This window comes from Telmatherina bonti, assembly GCF_933228915.1.
Source record: "Telmatherina bonti genome assembly, chromosome: 2".
Taxonomy (NCBI): Eukaryota; Metazoa; Chordata; class Actinopteri; order Atheriniformes; family Telmatherinidae; genus Telmatherina; species Telmatherina bonti.
In genome coordinates, this window is record NC_136620.1 from 11,452,603 (window position 1) to 11,477,223 (window position 24,621).

Genomic DNA, 24,621 nt, shown 5'->3' on the forward strand with positions numbered 1-24,621 from the left:
TTAAAACTTACCTTGGTCGTACTGTTTATTATTGAAAATTAAGACACCAATTGAGTCAAAATACAACACAATGCACTTTTCCTCAGAAATGTCATCTGACCACTGTGACTCGTCATTCATCAGCTGTTATTCTTAGTCGAGACCAAACTGGCAGAATTGTCACGTCCATAAAGTTGGTCTCGCCCAGGAATAACAGCTAGTAAACATCACTGTAATCACCTGAGGCTTCTGATGTGTTGAAACTGTAGAACTGATTTCATAACTGTCACACCTGATGGAGCCAGTTGCCAGTGAAGTTTTGCAGATAGTTCTTCTTGTATGTTTTTTGGGCTTTGTGGCTAAGAATGGAGCCGGTGGGCAACCACTGAACTGGGTAGGGAAAACTACATGAAATAAATAAAATAAAATAAAAAAAACCATCGCTCAACTTAAATGAGGATATGAAAAATTAAACAAAGCCTCCCTAATTTTTAAAAATGTATTCAAAGTATTTAAAGTGTTGCTTTATTAAAGAGACATGGTGCAAGATAGCAAATGCAAGTTAAATGGAAACATTACTCATCACAAGACTGAATTAACAAAACTGTAAAATCTCCACCCCACATATATGTTTATCAGTATAAAAACATTTCTATTTTTTATCTTTATGCAAAAAGATGGGTTCAGATTGTTGGAAATGATGTTTTATCCTTTTATTAAATAATGCTTGCATTTATAATCTTTGTGTTTGCTTAACAGAAGTACGTGACAGAAAGCACCCTGTCTCTAAACAACCAGAAACAGAGCTGAGTAAACTTAGATTCACACCGAGACAGGACATCTGGTCACTTCTGCTGTTTGTACTTACTAACTGGAACTTATCTGGTCCCTGTAGGACTGCAGTAAGCACCTCCTGCCAAAAGCAAGTTTCTTGTCTAGTAACAAGTCTATTACTGTTCAACCAATGAAATGATTTCCTTTTTTTGAGTCAATAAAAAGATGTTTCGGGTAGATGCTCGTTGGGAGTTGTATGCTTAACAGCTTCTGTGAGCGCCTCCCCAGTTTCAACAAAAAGCTGAATCTGACTCCGTCTTCTCCTTTTTTTAGGCAGTTAGATCCTGTTAAAAACCTGACACAGATGATGCACATAAATGAAGCAATTTAGCATGTAAACATTCCAGAATTTGGTTTCACCTTAGATGTGAAAAAGCTTTAATATTGCATCAACAACTCTCAAACATAAGACAAAACACTTATATATAATGAACTTTTTTAAATGAAACAAATGTCACAACGATTGCACCAACACCTCAATGTAAATCTGTTTTCTACCACTTCACCAAACAAGTCTTTTGCATGTTTATCTGGTTTAAACAAACAACAAAAAAAAAGAATTGTCTCAAGTCTTTTTCATGGTTATCTGGTTTGAACCAAAAAAAAAAAAAAAAAAAAAAAAGAATTACTATACAGATTGTACAGATTGATTTTACACTCGTCTCACAGCTGATGCTAAAACCCACCACAATAATGATAATAATAATAAACGTCGACGTGTTGAATGGCTGTTCAAAAATGGAACACATACAATAAAATCTAAACGTTTCATATTACACTAATGATAGACACATCATTTGTGACTTGACACACAGTAGCACGAGAATCTGATATTTGGTCAGCTGTTTACAAAGTGCATTGTTGCAAACTAAAACTTAACCTCCATTTCTTGCAGATGCAGTGAAACAGAGCTGCATGGATCACTGACTAATTCTTGTGTTTTTCAGGGCTTCTACCAGTTTGACTTGCATAATCTCCTTGCATGAGTACAAGGGAAGCTCAAGGTCTGAGGTGCATGTATGTGTCTGAGGGTAGAAGTTGTCGTACGAGAGATTTGGGACATATTTAACGCTAATTGTCATCATGATTTTGTCTGTATCAAGAATAGGCAGCCGTTCAAACCCCGTCACAAACCCTGAAAGAGGAAAAGACATTTATTAGTAAGCTTCTCGGGTTAAGCCTTTAAAATGAATTTTATAATAATATACACATAAATCAAACTGTGAACCTGGTTTTTGTGTTTAGATACAAGATGTAGCAGAATGCCAGGTTTGTTGTCAACTCTTCAATTCACAAAATCCCTTTGATCCCTTTTTTTTATAGTAATTGTTTAATTTGTCAGGATATGTTGGTATACTTACAGAGAAAAGCTTTCTTCTGATTCTCAGTCAGTTCATCAAAAATCTCCCAAAACATCTGTATGGTGGGGTGGCAAACATGGTACTCCCCCTTATACTCCGTGTTCTATTTCCAGGGACAGAATAAATGTGTAGGATGTTGCAGAAGTTACAACAAACTCATGAGGGAATGTCTGGGTACCTGTTTCAGTTTATCCCAGTCCTGAAAGTCTTCTCCCACCAGAACCTTCTGCAGCTCCTTTGGCCTGAACAGCCTCACCAAATTTCGGTCACACACCTGGAAGAAGCCTCGCTTGAACTCCTGAAACACAGTCTCCACCGATGTGTTGAAGGCGTGATTCACATATGCATCCACAAACTTCCTCCTGTTCATCAGATAAAATTAGTGAACTTCCATATATGTCAGATCAACAAAATGCTTTTTCCAGCTTATTTTTTAAGAGCAGGTAAATATTTAACATATTTAAATATGTTTAATATTAATATTAAGTATTTAATATTAGAAGATATTTAACTTTTTCTGTGGAAGTTTTGTAAACTTGTTTACAAAGCCCATTTATGGTGCACCCCATGGATCTCTTCTGGGCCTCTTTGTTTTCATCTGTTACGAGTGGTTGCATAGCATCGGCCAATATCAACCCATTTTTCAGATCTATCCAGATGATTTATAATCATATAAAACAGTGAATTTTATTATATAAACTGCGGCTTGACAGCACTGCTGTGAAAATATTATTTTTGACTGATGCCATTCTGTATCAAAAAAGAGAAGGGTATTTTAAAAATATTGACCACCAATTGTTTTGTGAGTATTCTCTAATGTGTGGACAAATTAATAATGAAATAAGGGCATTAATTACTTTCTTACTCATGATCAAAAATTCACTTGTTTCATGACAGGAGAAACTTTAGCCAGTTGTGTCAAGTTTTGTATTGTAATAATTGTGTAATATTTATATCAATGTACACGTTTTACATCCATGAAACCAGAAGAATGTCCGCTAAAAAGTTATTTTTTTCGGAAAACAGAAGACAAACCATGAACAATTAAATAGACAGTTAAAATAAGAAAATCTTCTGTCTTATATTCATGAATGTAGGTATTGATGTGTTTGAATGAAGGATTTGTGACTGAAATTCTTAATGCGAGGAGAAGGCTATGGTTAACTATGGTATGTAGAAAAAGTCAGATGGACTTGGCTAATGATTAGACAGATGAGACAGATGATTTGCAAATCAAATTGTTTTCAAACTAGCCAAAACACAAAACAACAAAAATAAAATGTTTTGCAGGTCTTTACTTGTTGTGATTTGTCACTTGCTTTTCAGGATCTAGAGGATCAAGATTAACTTCACAGTTGTTCCAGCTGATCTTGAAAGGAAGAAGAAGACATTCGTATTACTGCTTTGGGAAATGATGAGACACTGATTATATAATTATTATTGCTGTTAATTGTCAACAATGTGTGCAACGCCTACTGAAAAATACATATCCAGGTTTTCTATGTCATCATCCGTGTAGTCATCCAGAATGTACTTCAGATTGCTAAAGAAAACAATACAAGGTCATGAATATTAGCAGAAATACAAATCTAGATCTGCACAAAAGTCCCTGGTCAGTGTTCATTTCTTTTTACATTGCACATGTTTCAATAAATCACCGGACCCATCAGTATAAGTGAAAATACAGAATGAGGCAAAAGCAGTGTTTCTGTCGTTCTTTGTACTCTGTTCTGCATCCAGATGATCCTACAATGTTACAATAATGTTGAGGTCTGGACTCTAGGGAGGATTCATTCCTCCATCACAACTGTTGCGACAGGTTTTCAGTCAAGTTCTTGTGTCGTTTAATTTACCTCCGCTTTTTCTTTCAGCTTCTGATGCAAGAATTATTAAAGAATCAATTCAACATTTTTTCACAAACATTATTTTACTTCTACAGACATGTACAGAGATACTTTTCTTTCTTTTTAATATTATTTGACTTTTTGAGTGTATTTGATCTATTCTACAGAAATATTTATAAAATAATATATTACTACATTTATATACTAGAAATATTCTATGAAAACGGACTAGTATAATTTTCATGTCCCGTTTATCCCTGGGGTAAACTTGGTAATAACATGTATACATGAAATTTCATACTATATTTGTTTATCCTTCAGTGGGTGGCAATGTGTTGGGTGACTGTCCTAATGTTCACTGAAGTGATAAAAATTGCAACTACACCATCCTAAGTTAAAAAGATACTAGAAAACAGCTTTTAAATAGATGTCCACTGTAGTGGACACGAAGCATCAAAGGGTTAAGAACAGCTTCTTGACAGCCACCCTTGATGGAGACCATTTTTGATGAGGCTTCAGTCAATAAACTGGTCAACTAAAGGTTTAGATCCATCTTTCAGAACCAGGATCAGGTCTGTTGTTGAATTTTGTTCCTATTTATCCATAACATCGTTTTCAGATACATTTCATCTGCTCCAGGCTGTTTGTCAAGGCTGAAACGTATTCTTCTGTCCTCTTGTTCAGTTTCCGCAAATGTTTTAAGGACACTCATGCTCATACATCATGCTGAGATGTGCCAAGTATTCAGCAAATAGTTCTTTGAGAATCACCCAAAGACAAACTTAGAAACATCTTTAGAAAGCCTGGAGACAACTTTAAACTATTACGAGGAACTCTGGCACCTTGGAAGCCAATCTGGTTGGATCAAGACCTTTGGAAAGTATTGTACAAATCTCTGTCACTTGGATCTACATAAATTCTAACTTACTTGCCAACCATTGGACTGAATTCGATCATGTCCTCCAATGAAGGTCTCACTCCAAGCAGCTTCTTGAACAGCACCAGTGGGAATGGTAAGTAAATAATGGCCATGTTGTACAACGCCAGTCCACACAGAACCCCAAAGAGGTAGAATCGCCTGTTCTCCTGCGGTGCCTTAAGTTCATTCCAAAGACAAAAGAAAGATTACATAATTTCTTTAATCTTCTTTTTTTTCCCATTTACTACACACCTTTTAACGTTCTGGGTCAAAGTGACCCAAAGACAACAGGAGGGTTTCTAAATCTTTTATTTTTGATAGGAAACACAGTAAAAGCTGTCAATTCAGGCTCTAAACATTACATGTTGGGTTCCTATGAAAACAAAGCCTTACTGTGGAGGAGAACCATGCCAGTGTTTCAGACTCATTGAACATGAACAGCCCAGATTCAGCAGACAGCATCTGATGAAAGACTTCATAGAAGAAGTCTTTTATGTAGAGAAGCCCATTATCGGGTTCAAAGTAGTCATCAAAACAGACCTACAACATATAAAAGCACCCATTAGATACATACACTGCTGACGTGTATTTTCGTCTGCCAGAATGCCTAAATAACGTATTTTTAATCTGACGTGTGTGTTGCTCTGTTTACCCTCAGTGGCTTCTTGTAGAACTTGTGATGTGTTGCAGCCAGTTGTTCAAAGGTGTCCTCCAAAACTGATGCACGCCTCAGGCGGAGCACAAAGATTTCACGAGCAGGGCGATACCATTCAAACCAAGACCAAATGCTGCAGATTTGTTCAAACATCTCCTGAGCCTGCTTGAGAAGAAGGCTTCATATTATTGTCAGTCATTTGCTCCTCATACATGTATTTTATCATATTACAATGATAAACATGGAAAACCAGAACTATTTTGTGTTTACCATGGCATAATAGGCATTCATGTTGAAAACTTGTAGTTTTGCTTTCATATCCATCACGATTGGAAAGTCGCAGACAACGAGTGGCTTGGCAATCTAAGAAGATAAAAAAAACTAGTTTTTTTGTTTAAACAAGAGTAATATGCAATTTTTTTTTTTTTTTTTTTTTTTTTTTTTTGCATAAGAGAAGTTAAATAAATAAGAGACGTTAAAGAAATAAAGTTTGGATTCAAACAACAGTTAACATATATATTGTTAATGTGGTTTGATTCCTCTATTTTTTACCTGAGGAATTTGCCATTTAACCACTTCACTCAAGAGAAACTTTTCATCGAGTGACAAATGAAAATCGCTCTCTGGCAGCCTTTGAGACTCCACAACTCTGCTGTTGACCTGCAAAGAAAAAGAAATATTAGCCCCTCATTAGTATTCATTAAGGAAAAATAGGAATATAGCTTTAAATATGTTGTAATAGTGAGTCGAATCACTAATTGTAGATTGTAATACTGACATTGTACATGTATTGAAGGACTTGAAGCAGATTTCTCACTCCTGAGTTAAAAGAAACAAGTTCAGAGGACAACATCACAGAGGCAGCTTGTTTCCACACCTTCACATATCTGCCCATGGTGGTGCTTGACAGCAAGGACCACCAGTCCCCTGAAGAGGATAACATGAAAATAACATGACATAAAAGCTTCAGTCAATAAACCAAATATTAAGAACTGCAGTGACAGTACCTATGACCTGGAGGCTTTTAGCGGACAAGTTTGTCACTGCAGCTGCCACCAGCCCAGCAAGTTTTATGTTCGGTTGTCGTGTGTGTTTCTGAATCACATCCAAAAGCTCATTGAGTAGCAGGTAGATCCTCAGACCCTCCACTCCCGGGGGGCTCTCATGAAGATGAGGGAGCAGGTGAAGAACTGCAGACTCAACCTGTTAGTTTGGAAAGGATTGTAAGAAAGTTGTTTCAAGAGTGCAATTATGTTCCGAAGGAACATTGTTAGCAACACTTCACCTTTCAGCTGATACGCAGGTAGCATTAAAACACTAAGGCTTATTCACAATTTCAATACAGGTGTTATGTAGTCACACACCTCTTCCCAAACTTTGTCCTTTTTCACCAGTTTTCTGAATGTGAGTCGTGCCAGTTTCAAGTTCAGACCGTGGTTCTTGGGTGAAGTGTGAAAATGTTTTTCTCTGCTGAGAAGACAAGCAAGTTCACACAATGCTACATTTATTGGTTTTCATTACACAGATACACAGCCTGTGGCAAAACTTACACTTTAATTTAAACCTCTTACTATGAGAATTTATACCTATCAAATCAGATCTCATCAAATTTGTAAAGCAAATTTAAAAACAGCTTAATTTGACCAATATTCTGAACAAGTTTTAGAATCACAGGACATACAAAAATAAAATATTTGTTATATATATTTACTTGCATAAAAACTGGATTGTCAATGACATATGTACTTCAGGCCTTTAGTTACTCACTTTAAGATTTCTAACTATTATTTATCAACTACTGAGGCTGCATTTCTAATACTAATAATGGTAACAAGGGATTTATATACATTTATAAATTAGACAACATATTTATTGATATATTAGATTTTTTTCTAGTATTTGTTTAGGCACACAAAGTGCTTCAACAAAGCTAACAATGTAATCAGCTCTGGCTACTGTCCCAGACTAAGCAAGCTGTCATTTGTATGTTGCATGATATGTTTACAGTAGCTGTAACCTCTGTTGATGTGGCGGATTTTAAAACTGAGCATTACCAACATTTTTGGTTACTGAACCAAACCAAATAGTGACATTAGTGCAGATCTGTATGTGACAAAGCTACAACATAGGAAACAATGTGATATTCTAGACATGTTTGCAATGTTTACATCACATTACATTACATTACGCCAACTTTAATACTTGGTGAGGGGAAAATCCAGTCATTTGCAAGTAGGCAAACTAAAAAATGTTGGACAAATTGAAGATATGTCTTAGTATAGCTACATTCTACTAAAAAATTGGTAAAAGACAGCTTCATTAATTTTTTTCCCATTAAAAAATATTTCAACCTGCACCAAAGTGTTTCTATAGCTAATTTGTGCTAATTGTTTCGCTAATTACCCAATTGCTACAGTGTGTTTTTTTTAACTGCATTGCAGAGTGTAGGCTGCATCTACCATTGCAAAGTTAACGTGCATCTCATTATAAGTTCATAAAAAAAAGAGGAAATGGGAAAATCATTCATGGAAATTCTGTTTACCTTTGATCGAGGAAGCTTTTATTTAGGTAGCATGCAGATGAAAACATTCTGTGGATTTCCCTGGAAAGAACAAATATTTCATTCTATTTACTGAGAATAAAGAGATTGGCTCCATATGAAGAGTTTAGGGAATCACATCCATTAAACTCCTGATTATTTGACATTGCACTTACTGCTTTATCTTTTTCCATGATTTTGTGTCACATTCAGAAATCCATCTATCAATCACACCTTCAAGACAGTGTTGACTTATGTCGTCAACACTGTCAGCGTTTGGGTCCCACTGAAGCACCTGTAAATAAAACAAGCTGAGCTGATTTTCACACCATTAAATGATCTTTACTGTGTGATCTTTACAACTTTTCAGATGATACCTCATCAGACGAGCATGTTGCAAATGAGCAATTTTCTCCAGCGAAGATGGTTTTAATTTTTGGATCACTGGTGTCTGAAATTCAGTTAAAATGAATAAATATTTTCCATTTAATCTGCCATTTTCCATCTTTGTTGGTTAAACTGTTGGTGCCAGAGATGTGTTACCCTGAGGCAGTTCAACGGGCAGCGGCACTGACGGGTGGCTCTCCTCTTTACGACCCAGCTGCCCTTGAGCCTGACGTCCAAAGGAGTAGATCTTGTTGAAGTCTGTCAACGCTAATGTGTGATGTCTGAGAGGGAAATAAATACACACTGTTGAATCAAAGCCATAAAGACACCCGCTTTCATAGAAACAACTTGAAGCTTTTTTTGATGAATTAGTACTCTGAAACAAGTCCTATTTTATGTACACTTTGCTGAAAAAACATCTGGAGTAGCTTTTTTTCCTCAAGAGTAGCTTTTTTCCCCAAGAAATGACCTTAATGGATTGCTCAATTTATACAACTCCTAAATCCTTTCGGCTTTTTTTCCCCTGAAATAAAGCAAAAAGGAAAGTTTCTTACAACTCTATGATGCCATTCAGATGCACCATTATACAATCACTGGCCACTTTAATAGGTACACCTGTTTAATTGTTTAACATATATGTCTAATCTACCAGTCACATGGCAGCAACTCAGTACATTTAGTCATTTGACAAACAGAGTCAACGTGAGCAACAGAATGTGCATTTAAGTGATTTTAACCTGGCATGATGGATGTCAGAAATCTACCATTTTCACAAAAAACCATCTCTAGGGCTAAGGGAGAATGGTCTGAAAAAGAGAAAATGTCCAGTGAGCAGTAGTTCTCTGAACCAGAAGAGAATGGGCAGACTGGTTGGAGATGAAGCCCTGTGATGGACTGGTGACCTGACCAGGGTGTACCCTGCCTCTTGATGACCCCTTTCATGATACTAACAAAAAGTTACACACCCTCCTCCAATATGTTGAGAAGGTAACTATTCCACTACTGTGGCTTCACCAAGTCACTGACCTTACTAAACGACAGGATTTGCAAAGGGTGACCAAATGAGTAACTAAAAAAGCACCAAAACAACCACAACAAAGACAAAATAAAAATATATTTTTTATAAATCCTGCTGTATAATTAAAATGCCCAAACTATAAAAAAACAAAAAAACAAAAAACAAAACCCACCTCAATTCATCTGAATGATTGTTATGAATGACTGTTATGAAGCTCAAATCATCTAATCAATTAATCATCTATGCCATGGAGAATTAAAGCACTTCTGAAGGCAAAAGGGGTTCCAACCTGGTACTACTAGCAAAGTGTTCCTAATAAAGTGGCTGGTGAGTATAAACTTTACAGTTCAAATTAATTATGTTCACATTTTTTTTTCTAGTATTTTACACCATGAGTGGATGATGCAAAGAGACTTGGCAAATTAATTTAATAAAGGCTTTGAATTATTAAACTGCATATGTTTATCCAAATCTATAAATAAATATAGTAGCCGGAATAACGAATGAGCTGAATGGATTTAGAATTGCTTGATCATTGATACTGATTTAACGTACCTTCCACATGCAATCTTGGTGACTTTTGCCCCCCAGAACTCTGCAACAAGCCGAGGACAGAGCTCATTTTGCAACGAGTTGTGTCCAAGCTGTCCATACTGACCAGAGCCAAAAGTAAACACAGCACCATGCTGAGAAAATAACCAACAAACAAGTTAAAGGTGTAATCGATTCACATTGAAATGACATGAATATATCACATATTAAAACACCATTCAACTTTAATGTTCCCTCAGTATGGAGAGAAATTTGTTTCTTTATTATCCAATCAAATAACTTAGATTTGAAACCAAAAATGATTTTTGAGAGAAAAAAAAAAGTGAGAATCAAATTTGTTTTGTAGATAGAAACAAATTAGCTTCCAATTGAAAAAAAAATATATATTTGAGAAAGCATACTTCTCCAACTTCAATCATAACTAATGTTTTCAATCAAAACTAATGTTTGTAATGTTTGTAAATTACAACCATTGTGCATAAAAATATGTTCTCTTCTCTTTACAGTTAAAAACATTTGGGTACAAGTTGTAAAGTTTTGTTTGCAAATCAGTCCTCTTTGCTTGCAAGTTCTAAAGTTTTGGTTGCGAATTTAACTGCATTTGATGGGCGGGGCCTGCGCTGGTGAATGAGAGCAGAGTTTCTATTGGTTGGTTTCACCCGGCTCCGGTGTAAGCTGCGCCTTCTGCATTTCACCCATTTCTCTCTTGCTGTCCTGCTTGCAGGTAAGTTGATAACCTGTTGGTCTTGAAATCTATCTCAAATGTTATCAGTTGCGCTACATATCGTTGTTCACAACCAGTCATTCACTTTAAATTACAGCCCCAAGTTTTACACGTCGTGAAATTCACTTTAAGCTACTCTGCTCAGGCCATGACTAGCAGACAACCATGTCCCTGCTAATCAGTGTGCTTGGAGCAGCAAGCAAGGTGTTATAATTCATCACTTGTGTTATTATTGTAAATGTATGACTGGTTGTCTTATTTGATTGGATAATAAAGAAACAAATTTCTGTCCATACTTCCTGTCTGTCCAGCGCTTGTCTTGAGTTCCTGCTGTTAGTTTACAAAGCACTGAATGGTTTAGGAGTAAATACATTCAGGATCTTCTGTTTCATATGAACCAATCAGATTCTTCAGGTCATGAGAGTCAAATCTACCTTCAGTTTTCAGTCAGAACTAGCAGTGTTCAGTTTTTATGCTCCTCGTGTGCAGTGTTGGTGGTAACGCGTTATAGTGACGATTTTACTTTTGAGGTAACAAAGTAAAGTAATGCACGAAACTTCAAATGTCAGTAAAAAAATTACTTCAATATACTGTAGATACGCACGTTCCTGCTTTACCCACACTGTATTTGCCCTGTGTGTGCCATTGTAATAGGTTTAAGTGCCACATACATGCGCTGCCTGTGTATGTCTGCTCGTGCCTGGACATGTTGCCATTGAGATGGATGTGAGGGAGGTAAACTGCTTGTGTCTCCACTTCTAGACTTCATAGAATAAAACAAGACGGTTCGTAACTCACTGGAGTTTTGATTCTAATGAAGTTCTTTTATTTAACTTTACAGATCAGTGGAAAGAAACTCTCTTGTCAAATCAGCTGATCATTCTGATCGATCAGCTGCTGTGCGAAATCCTTCCGCTATTGTAGATCTCTGGGTGACAAGATATTTCATAACAAATATACGTAGTGCGCTCAGTAAAAACCATAGACCGTATATGAAAGATGGACGGAGCCTTTGGCAGTAAAAAGTGAAGCCTATGCGGAAGTGCATAAAACCGCAGTTCCCCCTTCATCCACTAGGGGCTGTTAAACAGACCGAATCCCCATAGACTCCCATGTTAAAAAGACCAACCTCAAAGCAGAAATAAACATGTTTACAGCCTGGTTCAAAAATCCATTTTTGGTTAATAGGTCAGTTTTGCCTTCATGACAACTGTGGGAGGAGTGAATTTTTTTCTAACTCGCCCGTTTTAAAGTAATTTATTCTCAAAATTTGGCATAGGGACGTGTACTTTTGATTGACAGGTACCCAATCTCCCACTTCAATTAAGAAGAACGTAGAACAACCACGGTTTTTAGTCGTTAACAATGTGGCTTAGCTTTAGCCTGCTTACCTCCGTTAGCTTGTTAGCTCATGTTATCTCTGGGTTAGCTCGGTTAGCTCTTAGCTACAGAAAGCTCGGAGTTTGCTTGATGTCAATCATCCACCATGACGCTCACAGTCTCCCTCTCAGCTCTACCTCTTTGCCCATATATGCATTTTCCGGGCAAGATGACACGCATGCAACTGCCAAGATGGTGATGGTAGGAACCGCCCACCGAGCTTTTTATATACGCTCTATGGTAAAAACATACAACAGAGACCTGAGCTGGAAGAGACGCACAGCACGTCAGCTGCATCTGGAGCAGAGGAAGTTATTCTATTCTAGTCATTTAGCAGACGCTTTTATCCAAAGCTACTTACATACAGACTCATAGCCCGATAAGCACATCGGGGGGCAACTTGAGGTTCAGTGTCTTGCCCAAGGACACTTCAACACATTGTCAGGGGAGGCCTGGAATCGATCTTTCAACTTTCCAGTTGCAAGCCAACTGCTCTTCCTCCTAGCTCTGAAAAACTGTCTGTTTAGTAGTGAAAGTTTTGCTACAAGCTTTAGCAATAAACACCACACAGCTCTTCTAGTTCCAGCAGGGTCCTCTGTCTGCGCCACGCTGCTGGGTGAAGTGAAGGGAGTTTACCCTGAAGCTGGCTGCAGCTTCTCCTCCTCTCAGCCTCCTGAGCTGGTTTGGAGGCAGAAGTTTAACAGCTGTCTCTGTCGGAGTTTTCAGACAGTGGAGGCAACAGCAGAGCAGCACGGTTACTAAACTGTCACAAAGAAATGTTGCACTTCAGGACCAAAATTACAAGCCAGAAAGACGAGAGAAATGTTTAGATTTCAATGTAGTTGTCGACCCCTGATTTACACGGTAAATGGTGAAGTAACGTCATAAATAGAAAACGCAGCAACGAGTAGAGTAGTTTCATTACAATTTACAGAAGAAACAAGTGAAACTAACTAATTACTTTTTTTTGAGTAACGACCCCAACACTGCTCATGTGTGAAACAAACTCCCAGAAATCTGCCGAAACTCTCAGCTACTTTAAAGTTTAAAACTTTTCTATTTGTTGTCTTTCATCAAACCACTTGTTAAGTCCTCCCATTTAATGTTTTATCTTTTTTTTAATATAGTCAATATTTTTGTCACTATTTAACTTGTTCTTTTACGGTAATTTATTTTTTATGTCATTTTAATGCTTTCTCAACACCTCTGGCTTATAACTCCAGACAGCATGCGGACCAGACCAGCGCTTCTACCGTCTTCTGCCTTTTATTGTTTATTCTGTTGTTACTGTTTTATTATTATTCTAGGCAGCACTTTGGCTATCTAAAGGTGTATAAAAACACTTTATAAAGAAAGTTTTGATTGACGTTTTGATAAATGTTAATGGAAAAAAAACCATTTGAATCGTTTTGTACATGAAATTGCTATACAATTAAATTAGCATTGGCTTCAAGCAGAAAAGAACAGAACACAGGAGTAAAAAATTCAGTTTTCTTTTCTTCTTGAAATCCTGGATTGTTTTTATTCAGGCGAGTTAGAAAATAACCTGTAAAGCCTTTAATTCAGTTTTATTCACACATCAGCACAACTCTCTGTCACCTACATAAACAGAAAAATAATAAATACACTGACAAAATGATAAAATATTAAACATAAATAGGATTATAAAGACTCCATTTTAGCTTCACATTCTTTGAAAAATTATTATTAAGTGTGGCAGGATGTAATTTGGTGTTCTTGTCCTGCAATGCAAAGCTGCATTTTATAAGTATTTCATTGACTAACCTTTGTTAAAACAGCGGTGTGGTCTTTTCCACAGGAAATGTGGCAAGTTTTCTTCAGGTTCAAGCTAGTAACAGAAACTGGTGTATGTCTGTCTGTAGAAAAAATAAATCACAGAACATTAACAAAGCTGATTGTTAATGATCACATTTTGAATATGCTAAAGATAGCATGAGCGGTGACTGTTTACTGTACATACAAACATAAAACTCACATAAATGCTACAGCGAATTGCTAACAAAATAAAAAATAGAGCATCATTACCTTTACTGTCTCCCAGTCCGAGTTGTCCACAGTCGTTTCTGCCCCATCCGAACACTCCTCCAGACACAGACAGGGCAAAGCTCTGCTCTCCTCCTGCTGCGATCTGAACCAGAGGAATGGCTGACAGGTGCTGGATCTGTTGGGGTGAACTGGACCCAGAATTTCTATTCCCCAGACCGAGCTGGCCTCGTAGGTTCTGACCCCATGAGTAGACCTGGCCATCTGTCGAAAAACCACAGAAGATGAGTTTCTCCTGTTTTTTTTTCCAACCTTTGAACAAGTTGCTGTCCTTTGATTGGTTGAATACAAGCTAATCTGAACTATATTGTCATCCACTAAAGGAAAAGTGAAGATGTTTTAATTCTGGTGCAGATCCACAATCTTTACAGATTCCAAATATGGTGCAGAAACTTGGACTTCAATTCCAAGATTGTTTCTGAACTTGGTCACCTGGTATCACATGAAACGGGTAAAAATAAATACATAAAAGAAGAAAAAAATGACAGCAATTGAACAATCAGATATACATATTTCCTCATGACAACCATCATGGAGGAGATTATTTTCCTGGATGCATGCATGGATTCTGCAGATAGGAACTGACTTGTCACTTATTAAACCAGAAAAAGATTAATTATTTCAAATATAGCAAGTTGTCACATGGACAAAAGTGAGTCTGTACTTGTTTACACTAGGTGGGGTTAGGGCGGGTCTTGGTATGTTTGGGAAGACCAAACACTGTTCTGACTGTGCAAACTTGTTTAACTATATAATATGACTATACTTCTTTAACTTATTTGAATAAACAAAAATAAAAACGAATGAGCATGCCAAAGTTTTGTGTGGATTAGTTCCAGCAAGAAATCATCTCATGCACACGTCAGCTCAGTACAAGTTTGTACAGTCAGCGCACAAGCTGCATTTAATTTGTTATTAGAAATCAAAATTTAAAGCTGCAATTAATGTTGACTGGGGGTTGTAACAATACATCGAAGTACATCGATATAGCGATCATGTGGTCAATGACCCGATGGCATCAATTCAAAAAGCAACCATTATTAAAGGGAAAAAAAATCACTACCTATTAGCTATATGCAACTTTATTTTGACAATAGTTTTGTTTTAGGTTTCTCTGGCATGTTGTTTTTCATTTATTACTAGTATATCTTTGTTATAAAACACATTTTTATTTTAAATTTTAATAATCTTAATACCACAGTTAAGAAATAAAAATGTTAAATAATATTGTCATTGCTTTTTGTGATTTTGATATGATTGGAAATTATTCTGTTGATTTACCTGTGATGTGGATCTTAAATTGAATCTAAATCAGCTCATGACTAAAATAGAATAGATAAAATATCATATTGTGATTAACCTGTCGATTTAGACCTCCAAAGTTGACTGTGTTCAGGTTGGAATACTGATAATGAGACCAGCATCCTGTTTTACAAATTCCTGTCATTATTAAAATAACCAAACATAAAAAGTCTATCTGTCCTATGTTATCATATATGGCGGCAAATTTGTGTTTCGTTTTGATGAGTTTAAATTATTAACATAATAAAAGCAATGTGCAGCATACTGACACTTATGCATTGCAGATCACATTAACCTAAGCTCCATGCTTAAACAATAAGAAGCTGGTGCTTCTTTGGGACCCACTAGTGCTTTTTATTCATGTAGCATGACACACTAACCAATTGGTCTTATATAGTTGTTAAAGGCTTACTCCACATTTACCTTGGGTGAGCGCGACTGAATGCTGGCTCCCACATGCAACCTGAGAGACTGGTATGTTAGAAAATGTCTCCACCAACCTGACATCAGTGAAAAGGGGAAAAAAAACACAAGATTATGCTGACTGAAGGAGAAAGAAATGAATTAAAAGGAAATTAGATAACGTGTTGCAGCAATTCATTTCAAGAGCATACCTGGGTGTGTAAGGACTGTGAGTTGTGTCCACACAGAGGACAGAGCCTCTCTGTGACAACAGTGTTACCACATCATCACCACAACTCACAGATCCAATCTTCTCCTTATATTTGACAAACTCTGCAAAGACACAAACCAAGCACCGCAAGTCCAACAAGTGTTAACACCGCACGAACTGAATTAAACTGAATAAAACTGAATAAAACGATACTCACTTTGTTTTCCTCTCACTCTTCTTCCATCATTTCCCTCTTTAGTGGGAATGATGAAGGCATTTCCATTACTTTTGAGGAAAGCCAGCACATTGTGACCTGCTGACAGATCTGTGACTTCATAACTGATGTTTAAATGATGAACTCCAGCATCTGACGAAGTGCTGTTGGTTGCTGAAGTGTTGTTTCTGTCGCCTTTCAACCAAAACCCCCGCAAACAGTCCTCTCCCCATGAAAACATGTCGTCTCTGAGCCTCCTGGCGACAAACAGCTGATCTTTGTTGTGAGGCAGACAGAAACGAAACTTAACCGAAAAACAAAACTTACATTTTTGTAAGTTGTTACATTTTACAGGAACAATAACCTACGGAAGCCGAGAACCGTCGTGCTTGGCTATTCTTCTTTTTCCCCCTTTTGTTTCTTTTAATCTTATATCGATAAAATGAGTTAATGTTACCATTATATTGAGAAAAGACGGACCGTTTTTAACGTCATAACGGGATCATTTATCTTGATTTCTCGAGAAAACATACTTCGTTTAGAGAGTAATAGTAGTGTTACACCTGATTTCATGGATAAAGCTGAGCCGTGACGGCTGGTGTGTGTGTGTGTGTGTGTGTGTAACAGTCATTGTGTATAGGTTATGTGCCGGTGACGGACAACCTAGAGATTGGAGAGATCAACCCCTGCTAAGTATTCCCTGAAGGGACGTGTGTCGACCTGATGGCTGAATAGCAAGGTTGGCCATCGCTGTATTGCTGGAGGTCCATTGCTCCTGTTTTACACCCCACGGCTACCGCAACCATCGGAGGGCCAGCAGAGGAACCAGCTTGTACTGGGTGATGATGTGGGTTGAGTCCCTGAAATGCTGCGGTGCCTTGAGTTCATTCGGCTTACTCATTCTGAGTGCCCCACACGATCTGGAGTAATTCCCCTTTCTTACTTCCTCATAGGTGGGGCGAAGGAACACCAGGACACCGTGGGGTATTCCCCTCTAGTGACGTCGTCAGGGGTTCCCGCGACATTTTTCTTTTCTTTTTTTTAAATTTTTTTATTGTACTGGTCGGAGGGAGGCAGTCCAACCAGAACCAGTTTTCTTCTTACATTTTCTTGTGTTTTACCTGCTATCTGGGCTCGGGCTGCAGCCAAAGAACAAGCCACTCCTAAAGACTTCCACCAGCAGTAACATCTTGCCTTCCTGTAATATTGGATATTTAACAGATATTTCTGTGCATGTTGAGTGGGTTTTTTCTTGCAGTGGTCTACGGGTTTTTTTTTTGTTTTTTTTGTTTTTTTCCATGTTTCTTTTCTGCAAAGTGTTGTGCTTTTTAAAGGAGGGGTTGTTTACGTCGTGGGAGGAGTTGGCGCCCTCTGGTGGCGCTTTAAATCAGCAGAGTCCCTTAAATGAATAAAGTGTTGAACCTTCAAGTCTCCGCATTGTCTGTTGCCCGGGAGGATCACGAACAGTATTGGGTCGTGTCCTGGCTCCAGACCAGTTGCTGGGTCTCTACCCGACACCATAGTTTTACTGATATTTTGCTTCTGAGTTACATGAAAGGGAAGAATGCTGTGAAACTCTACACAGTAATAGTTTAATGCTTAAAAACCCATAGCCTTGTGTTTTATCTGCTGTTGTTCTTTGTCTGATCCTTTCCGTTAATCTGTTCCTATCTCTCTTATTCCTTATGCGTCTCAGTGACGTGCGATGAGGCTGATGAAGTACTGACTACTCAAGAGTCAGATTTACAATTGTAAGAACTTGGGGAGCACCTTATTTCACTATTTAACAGCATAAAACTACTGTTACGCTTCATATCCCATCAGCACTCATCTTTCAATACACTCTCACACAAACACAAACATTTACACAGGAACATCTTACAAATAACGTTTCTTTTATAGCAGTGGGTAGAGCCCCCAGTTTTTCTTGAGCAATTCATATATACTGTAAACTAGTACAGAGATGTGTGCAGCACAACTCACTTCTCACCTGCAGTAAAGTTTGTTTAAAATACTTTACACAGACTGTATAAAGTCATGTTGTTTCATATTTATGTGAAGTTCATATTGGCGATAGGCTGAGGACAGAAACGTGCACGCGTCATGCTACCCAGTTTGTTTTGGATCAGACGTGAGTCACAGCTTGCCACTGCCTCACCCGGGGTTTCTGCCATCGGGGATAACTCAAATTCGGCCATTTTTCGCAATAAAATGTCAGAAATATGTATGTAGTCATACTGAAAAGGTATTTTGAATACAGATCAGTGGAAAATATTTTATTTATGTACTTTTTTTCTTTGTTAGATTCATGAGGCAGTGCTTCACCTGCCTCCCCTGGCCGCACGTCACTCAGTATGTTTAATATTTAAAAATTGAATAAAAAAAAAAACTTTATTGTCTGTAAATACCACGATGCATTAACGTGATACGTCACTTTCCCGAGCTCTACTATTTTGGTAATAATCAACACCGTAAAACAAATGCTCATACGTTCCCACGTTTCGGTTTCGTTTTCCAAATCAACGCAAATTCTGACTCGGTGGGCGTGTCATGTTGTGACAAAGTTTTGTTTTCCTTTCCTCAACACAGCCTGCATAATAAAGCCATCAAGTTTCGTTTCTGACAGCTGACTCATAAAAAGCAGCTGATCTCTGCAGAGCGTCACTAGCCAAGATGTTTGCATGGGGAGAGGACTACCGACAGAGCTTTCGCCTGAAAAAGGGCTCAGATGTCTCAACTGGGGATGGAGTTCAGCTTTTAAACTTCAGTTTCCACATTCCAGATCTGTCTGCAGGTCACAGAGTGCTCGCCTTCATCAAGACAAGTGGAGACGTGTTCATCATTCGGACAAACGAGGACACGGATGGGAGAAGAGTGAGAGGAAAGCAGAGTGAGCACCAACCTGTATTAAATGTGATCTAAAAGAAATTAAGCTTAATTTTTTACACCTTACTGATTTAATAAGTTGTGTTTCGGTGCATTGTTTGCAGAGTTTGTGAATTGCAAAGAGAAGATTGTGGCTGTGAGTTGTGGGGATGATGTGGTAACCCTGCTATCTGACAAAGGCAGAGTTTTCTGCGTGGACACAATAAACAGTCCTTATACACCGAGGTCAGGATAAATATCCCCATCTTTTCATCATAATCCACTCAGACAACCACAGAGCAAGTGTTTTAAAACTGCTTTTCTGCTGTTGTAGGTCTCCTGAAGCTTTGTGTAACATACCAGTAGCTCAGGTTGCTTGTGGAAGTGAGCATACTCTTGCACTGACCACAGGTACAATTAACGAACATACTGATTTACAGGTGTTAAACCATTATACAAGTTATCTCAAATTCCAGCTAGGCATGGATTAAAAATATTTAGCAGTCATAATAGGAATAAATTTATAATATAAAAGAAAAAGAAACATTATAATATGTGAATGACTTAAAAGTGTGATGATGTGCTGCAGGCGGTCAGGTCTACTCGTGGGGCCAGGACTCTCGAGGCCAGCTGGGTCTGGGGCAGAAAAATACTCGAGCCAGCTCACCCCAACGGCTCAGATCCTTGTCAGACATCCCTCTGGTTCAGATCTCAGCAGGAGGAGAGCAGAGCTTCGCTCTCTCTGTGTCTGGAGGAGTGTTCGGTTGGGGCAGAAACGACTGTGGACAGCTCGGACTGGGAGACACGGAAGGTAACGCAACAAAACCAAAAACATTTGGATGCTCAGTTTCCTTTCCATACATGGCTCCTGGACCTCCATTTCATGTTTTTCTTACAGACAAACATACTCCAGCTCCTGTTTGTCATCTGAACAAGAAGAAGACAGTTAATATTTCCTGTGGAAAAGAGCACACAGCATATTTAACAAAGGTTAGTCAACAGAGTCTGTCATTGAATGTTATAATTTATGCTTATTATTATTATAAAAAATTAATTTTCAAGATGTACGAGGACCCATAAACTTTTTTATTAGATTTTGTGCACGCTCTCTTCCTGATTAGTGCAAATTCTGTAGTAAAACTGCTTCAGCAATATATACAGTTGTTGTGTTCATCTTTTATTATGCTGCAAGCGAAGTGTGTATCTACTGCCATGGCTTGGTTTAACTTTCAGTTTTTATTTTAAAGGATCTTAAAAAAATGAGGACAATTAAAACAATAACTACATTCATAGTATAAACAATCAGACGTTTAATCTTTTACCACATGTCCCAAAAAATCATGGTTAGAAAATTGTACCTCTATCACTACAAAACTGTATATGACTTAATTGAAGTAAAGATCATTTGACTGCATGGACAGTTTTGTCTTAATCCAGAAAGATTTCGTTTTAACTGGATGCAATAAACATATTTATCTTATGGTCCGTTTGTCCGTATAAGCGACCTAGCTATATTCTAGAGATCTTTTCATGTGGAATTTTCTCAGTGCATCGTTTTAATATCATATATGGTGGATGACAAGTTGACCTTTAAGGTCCATGTTGCCTCGGTTTCCCGTACCTGCCGATATGCTCTCTACAACATCAAGAGAATCAGACGTACCTGACAGAACATACGACTCAGCTTCTGGTTCAGGCTCTGGTCATCTCACGCATTGATTACTGCAATTCCCTACAGGCAGGTCTGCCTGCATGCTCTGTTAAACCTCTGCAGATGATCCAGAATGCCGCAACCAGTCTGGTTTTCAACCAACCCAAACGAGCTCATGTCACTCCACTGCTAATCGCTCTTCACTGGCTTCCGGTTGCAGCACGCATCAAATTCAAAATCTTGCTTCTGGCTTACAAAACAATAACTCAAATGGCTCCCGTCTACCTTCACGCCCTGATCCAGGCCTACACTCCCTCTCGACAGCTACGTTCCACCAGTGAAAGACGCCTCATGTTACCACCACAACGTGGGACTAAATCACTCGCCAGACTATTTTCCTCTATTGTGCCACGATGATGGAATGATCTCCAAACTCTGTCCGCTCTGCAGAGTCCCTGTCTACTTTTAAGAGCAAGCTGAAGACTCAGCTCTTCAAGGAGCACTTCTACACTTAGTATAGCTGTATTTATTGGAAAGTTGGAGAACTTAGCCCAGTTCTTTGCAACAAACTTTATGATATTAATTCTTTGTATTGTAACATAGGTGATATTATATGGTGGGAAGGGAGTAAACAAAAAAAAAAAAAAAAAAAAAGTGTGTAGCACTTCATGCAAGGATCTGCATCCAAGTGGACAGTCCACTAGCATCTTCCTACGATGTCCTCTACTGTTTAATTTTGTGCTTGCGTTGTTCTCACTCATATGTGAGATAAAATAAGCTTTGGATAAAAGCGTCTGCTAAATGACTGTAGAATAGAATAGAATAGAATAGAATAGAATAGAATAGAATATATCTGGATTCTGAACAATAGTTTTCTTGCTTTCAGGATGGTGCAGTGTTTACATGTGGCTCTGGTAAATACGGACAGCTTGGACACAACTCATTACAAGATGAACTTCGTCCTCGGCTTGTTGCAGAGCTGTGGGGGGCAAAGGTCACCAAGATGGCATGTGGAAGGTACTGAAACCTTACTCCTTAGAGCAAAGAATATATATTTTAAATCAGCCTACCAGACTGATTCTATCAAATCAATCCAAATATTCACACTTTCAATCATATATTCTCCAGTTTTATTCCATATATTTATTTAATACATAGGTGTAAATTCCCTAAATGGATATTTTGGAAAGATTAAACAAAATAGACAGAGATATTAAACCAAATAGCACATGAAACACAAATCCAACTCAAACCCAAAAGTCATTTATCACCAGCTCCTTAATGATGTCTGAGCCGAGTTCCATCATGAATTTAGATGAATTTAGAGGATGCTCCTTTAGCTTTAGTAAAGGGAAATTATAATTGGAAATGTGATTGTTAACATAAAAAATAGTATTTTTCTGCTTCTTTCTCTATCAGATATCACACATTAGTGCTGACAGACACCATGAAAGTTTACTCATTTGGGTGTAACGAACAAGAGCAGCTGGGACGTGGAGAGGAGAAGCATCCATTTGTACCACTCCTTGTCCAGATGCCACAGGGTAAATACAGTTACACTCATATACTTACTTAACTAAATTACACTTCAGAGCTTCACTGTATTTAAGACTAAACTAAGTAAATGAAGAAAATGCTTTAAAAATTAAGAGGCTCACTAATACAATAGTATTAGTGAGTCATTGTGATGTTAAACAGTTGGAGGTGCAGAATCTCAACGTGATACCAGCTGGTTTTTTATATTGGTGAACAGTGAAGGGCATTGGTGAACAAATGTTAAATGTTTGCTACATTTAAAAATCAGAACTGCAATATTGTATTAAGAAAATGAGAAGACATTTATTATTTTTGATTTATTTATTTGTTTATTTATTTATTTTTAGCTTCAGTTTGATGAGCCATGGGTTCACCAGTGATAGTGCAGCTTAATGCAGATGATACAGGGCTTATAATGGAGCCTGTTGCTTAGTGCTGGGCGATATGAGGATATATATCGTTTGGACGATGGAAAATGTCTACCGTTTTTATATGAGGCTCTATCGTTTACGCTTCGATAAGATGCTTTACTGCAGTATTTTACGTCAAGATACTTACAGCATGCACGCTGCAATACATGAACAAACACGAGAGAAAGACGGGAGCAAAGCGCTCACAATAAACTCCAGACACAAACGCTGCAACAGGCATTTACCTGTGAAACGTCATACGGCCATAGTTCCCCCAGATGGAAGGAGATCACTGCTGTCGTTGCCAAGCAACATCTGATACATAAATGATGACCGACACAAACAATTTTATATCATTATGTATATCGTTATGAAGATATAAAATGAGCTAAATTGGGATATGAGATTTTGGTCATATCGCCCAGCCCTACTGTGGGTTCACCAAAGATAGTTAATGGTAGTGATACATGGATCTACTGCAGTGCATCACTTCAATGACTAATCATCCAAAAGCACATACATATTGAAAAAGTAACCGTACACATTAGGTTTGAAAAGGTTAAGAAAGAAAGTGGAAATCTTTCTATTTGCTTTGTTTAACAAATATTTTATTTTTTTATTTTTTATCATTAAATGGGTTGATTGTGGCATTTATCAACATGTGATATAATGTCACTCAATTTTATTCCCAAAGAGGAAGCTGGTGTGAATAAAATGCTGGGACTGTCTCCTTTCTGAATATCTAAAACTACAGTTAACAAATGAAAAAAGAGATTAATATAGTCCTTATGTTGTCATCTTAGGTTCCACAAATGGTCACCTTATTGAAAATATCTATGCAGAAGGAGACAGCTCGTTCGCGACATGCATGCCGAGCGAGGTACTGGTATACAAAGTGTTATTGTGGGAGGTGTAAACGATTCCTCTGAATCCTACATGAACATTGTTTTATTCACAGGACATTCAGAAAGAATCAGAGAGTGGCCCAAACAACAGCACAACCCTCCAACCCATTGAAAATATGATTGACAACTGGATTTCTGAATGCAATTCAAAGTCAAAGAAAAAGACAAACCAGTAAGTGTACTCCAGTGGTGGTTGGTCTTTTTTCTGGATCTGTCTGATTTTTTTTTTTTTTTTTAAAGAAGATAATTATGAATAGTATAAATGCAGTCAATAATCTGACCTGAAAGCTGTTCACATAATTCTCTTAGTATTAATAACTTGCATCATGAAACTTTCACAGGAAAATTCACAGGATATTTTCCTCTGCATCCTTCATGAATCGGAGCTTCCTTGACTACAGGTACACAGCGATTTTTAGAAAGATTACCACGTTTTCCTATCTGCCGGATTACCTGGAATAATGTAACTTTATACCTTATTTTTCTTAGAAATGGCAAGCATTTCCAGACTTCACCAAATTATTCCGGCTTGGATTTATCACTCGCCCACAGGGTTTTTAAGAAACTGGTGGAGAAGGAAGGTGTTTTGGCCAAGGTATGAAAGTAGACCAACTAGATTGACTCAAACTACATTTAGATCTATTCACTCTCTTAGTTTATTTATGACTTATCTGCAGGTGGAAGCTGCTGTTGTGCAGCTTCTCTCCTCTGTGGATCTGAAACTGGTGGGAGTCGAAGGGTTGAGGGTCTTCCTGATTCTCAATGAGCTGCTTTGTGTGATGCAAAAGAAACAAAAACAGATCACAAAGCTTGCAGAGGAGATTGCTGCCACTCTGCGAAAACTCCCAGCTGAAAACCTCCAGACTTTA

General features: G+C 37.8%; 2 protein-coding genes across 2 annotated transcripts in view; one reads left to right on the forward strand and one right to left on the reverse strand.

Moving 5' to 3' along the window:
* Positions 1 to 1,733: 1,733 nt before the first annotated feature.
* On the reverse strand, positions 1,734 to 16,626 carry LOC306764875 (putative E3 ubiquitin-protein ligase HERC4; the record flags this gene model as incomplete). Its single annotated transcript, XM_079252169.1, has 23 exons — positions 1,734 to 1,948; positions 2,175 to 2,277; positions 2,353 to 2,536; positions 3,473 to 3,543; positions 3,651 to 3,717; positions 4,947 to 5,113; positions 5,331 to 5,477; positions 5,590 to 5,754; positions 5,863 to 5,955; positions 6,145 to 6,252; positions 6,371 to 6,519; positions 6,600 to 6,795; positions 6,957 to 7,062; positions 8,135 to 8,194; positions 8,308 to 8,414; positions 8,509 to 8,582; positions 8,675 to 8,799; positions 10,092 to 10,222; positions 13,978 to 14,069; positions 14,239 to 14,460; positions 15,982 to 16,058; positions 16,173 to 16,293; positions 16,389 to 16,626. 23 exons carry the CDS (start codon positions 16,624 to 16,626, stop codon positions 1,734 to 1,736), a joined length of 3,018 nt encoding a protein of 1,005 aa, XP_079108295.1.
* A 2,432-nt stretch (positions 16,627 to 19,058) lies between these two features.
* LOC306764884 (putative E3 ubiquitin-protein ligase HERC4) overlaps positions 19,059 to 24,621 on the forward strand; it is a gene marked incomplete at both ends in the record, with an annotated part of 12,601 nt that continues 7,038 nt past the window's right edge. Inside the window, 11 exons of the mRNA XM_079252180.1 lie at positions 19,059 to 19,275; positions 19,376 to 19,496; positions 19,585 to 19,661; positions 19,840 to 20,061; positions 20,149 to 20,240; positions 21,788 to 21,918; positions 22,321 to 22,445; positions 23,651 to 23,727; positions 23,806 to 23,924; positions 24,242 to 24,347; positions 24,430 to 24,621. The exon at positions 24,430 to 24,621 is cut by the window's right edge and continues 1 nt beyond it. Coding sequence (XP_079108306.1) covers positions 19,059 to 19,275; positions 19,376 to 19,496; positions 19,585 to 19,661; positions 19,840 to 20,061; positions 20,149 to 20,240; positions 21,788 to 21,918; positions 22,321 to 22,445; positions 23,651 to 23,727; positions 23,806 to 23,924; positions 24,242 to 24,347; positions 24,430 to 24,621 — 1,479 coding nt within the window. The remainder of the gene's footprint in view (positions 19,276 to 19,375; positions 19,497 to 19,584; positions 19,662 to 19,839; positions 20,062 to 20,148; positions 20,241 to 21,787; positions 21,919 to 22,320; positions 22,446 to 23,650; positions 23,728 to 23,805; positions 23,925 to 24,241; positions 24,348 to 24,429) is intronic.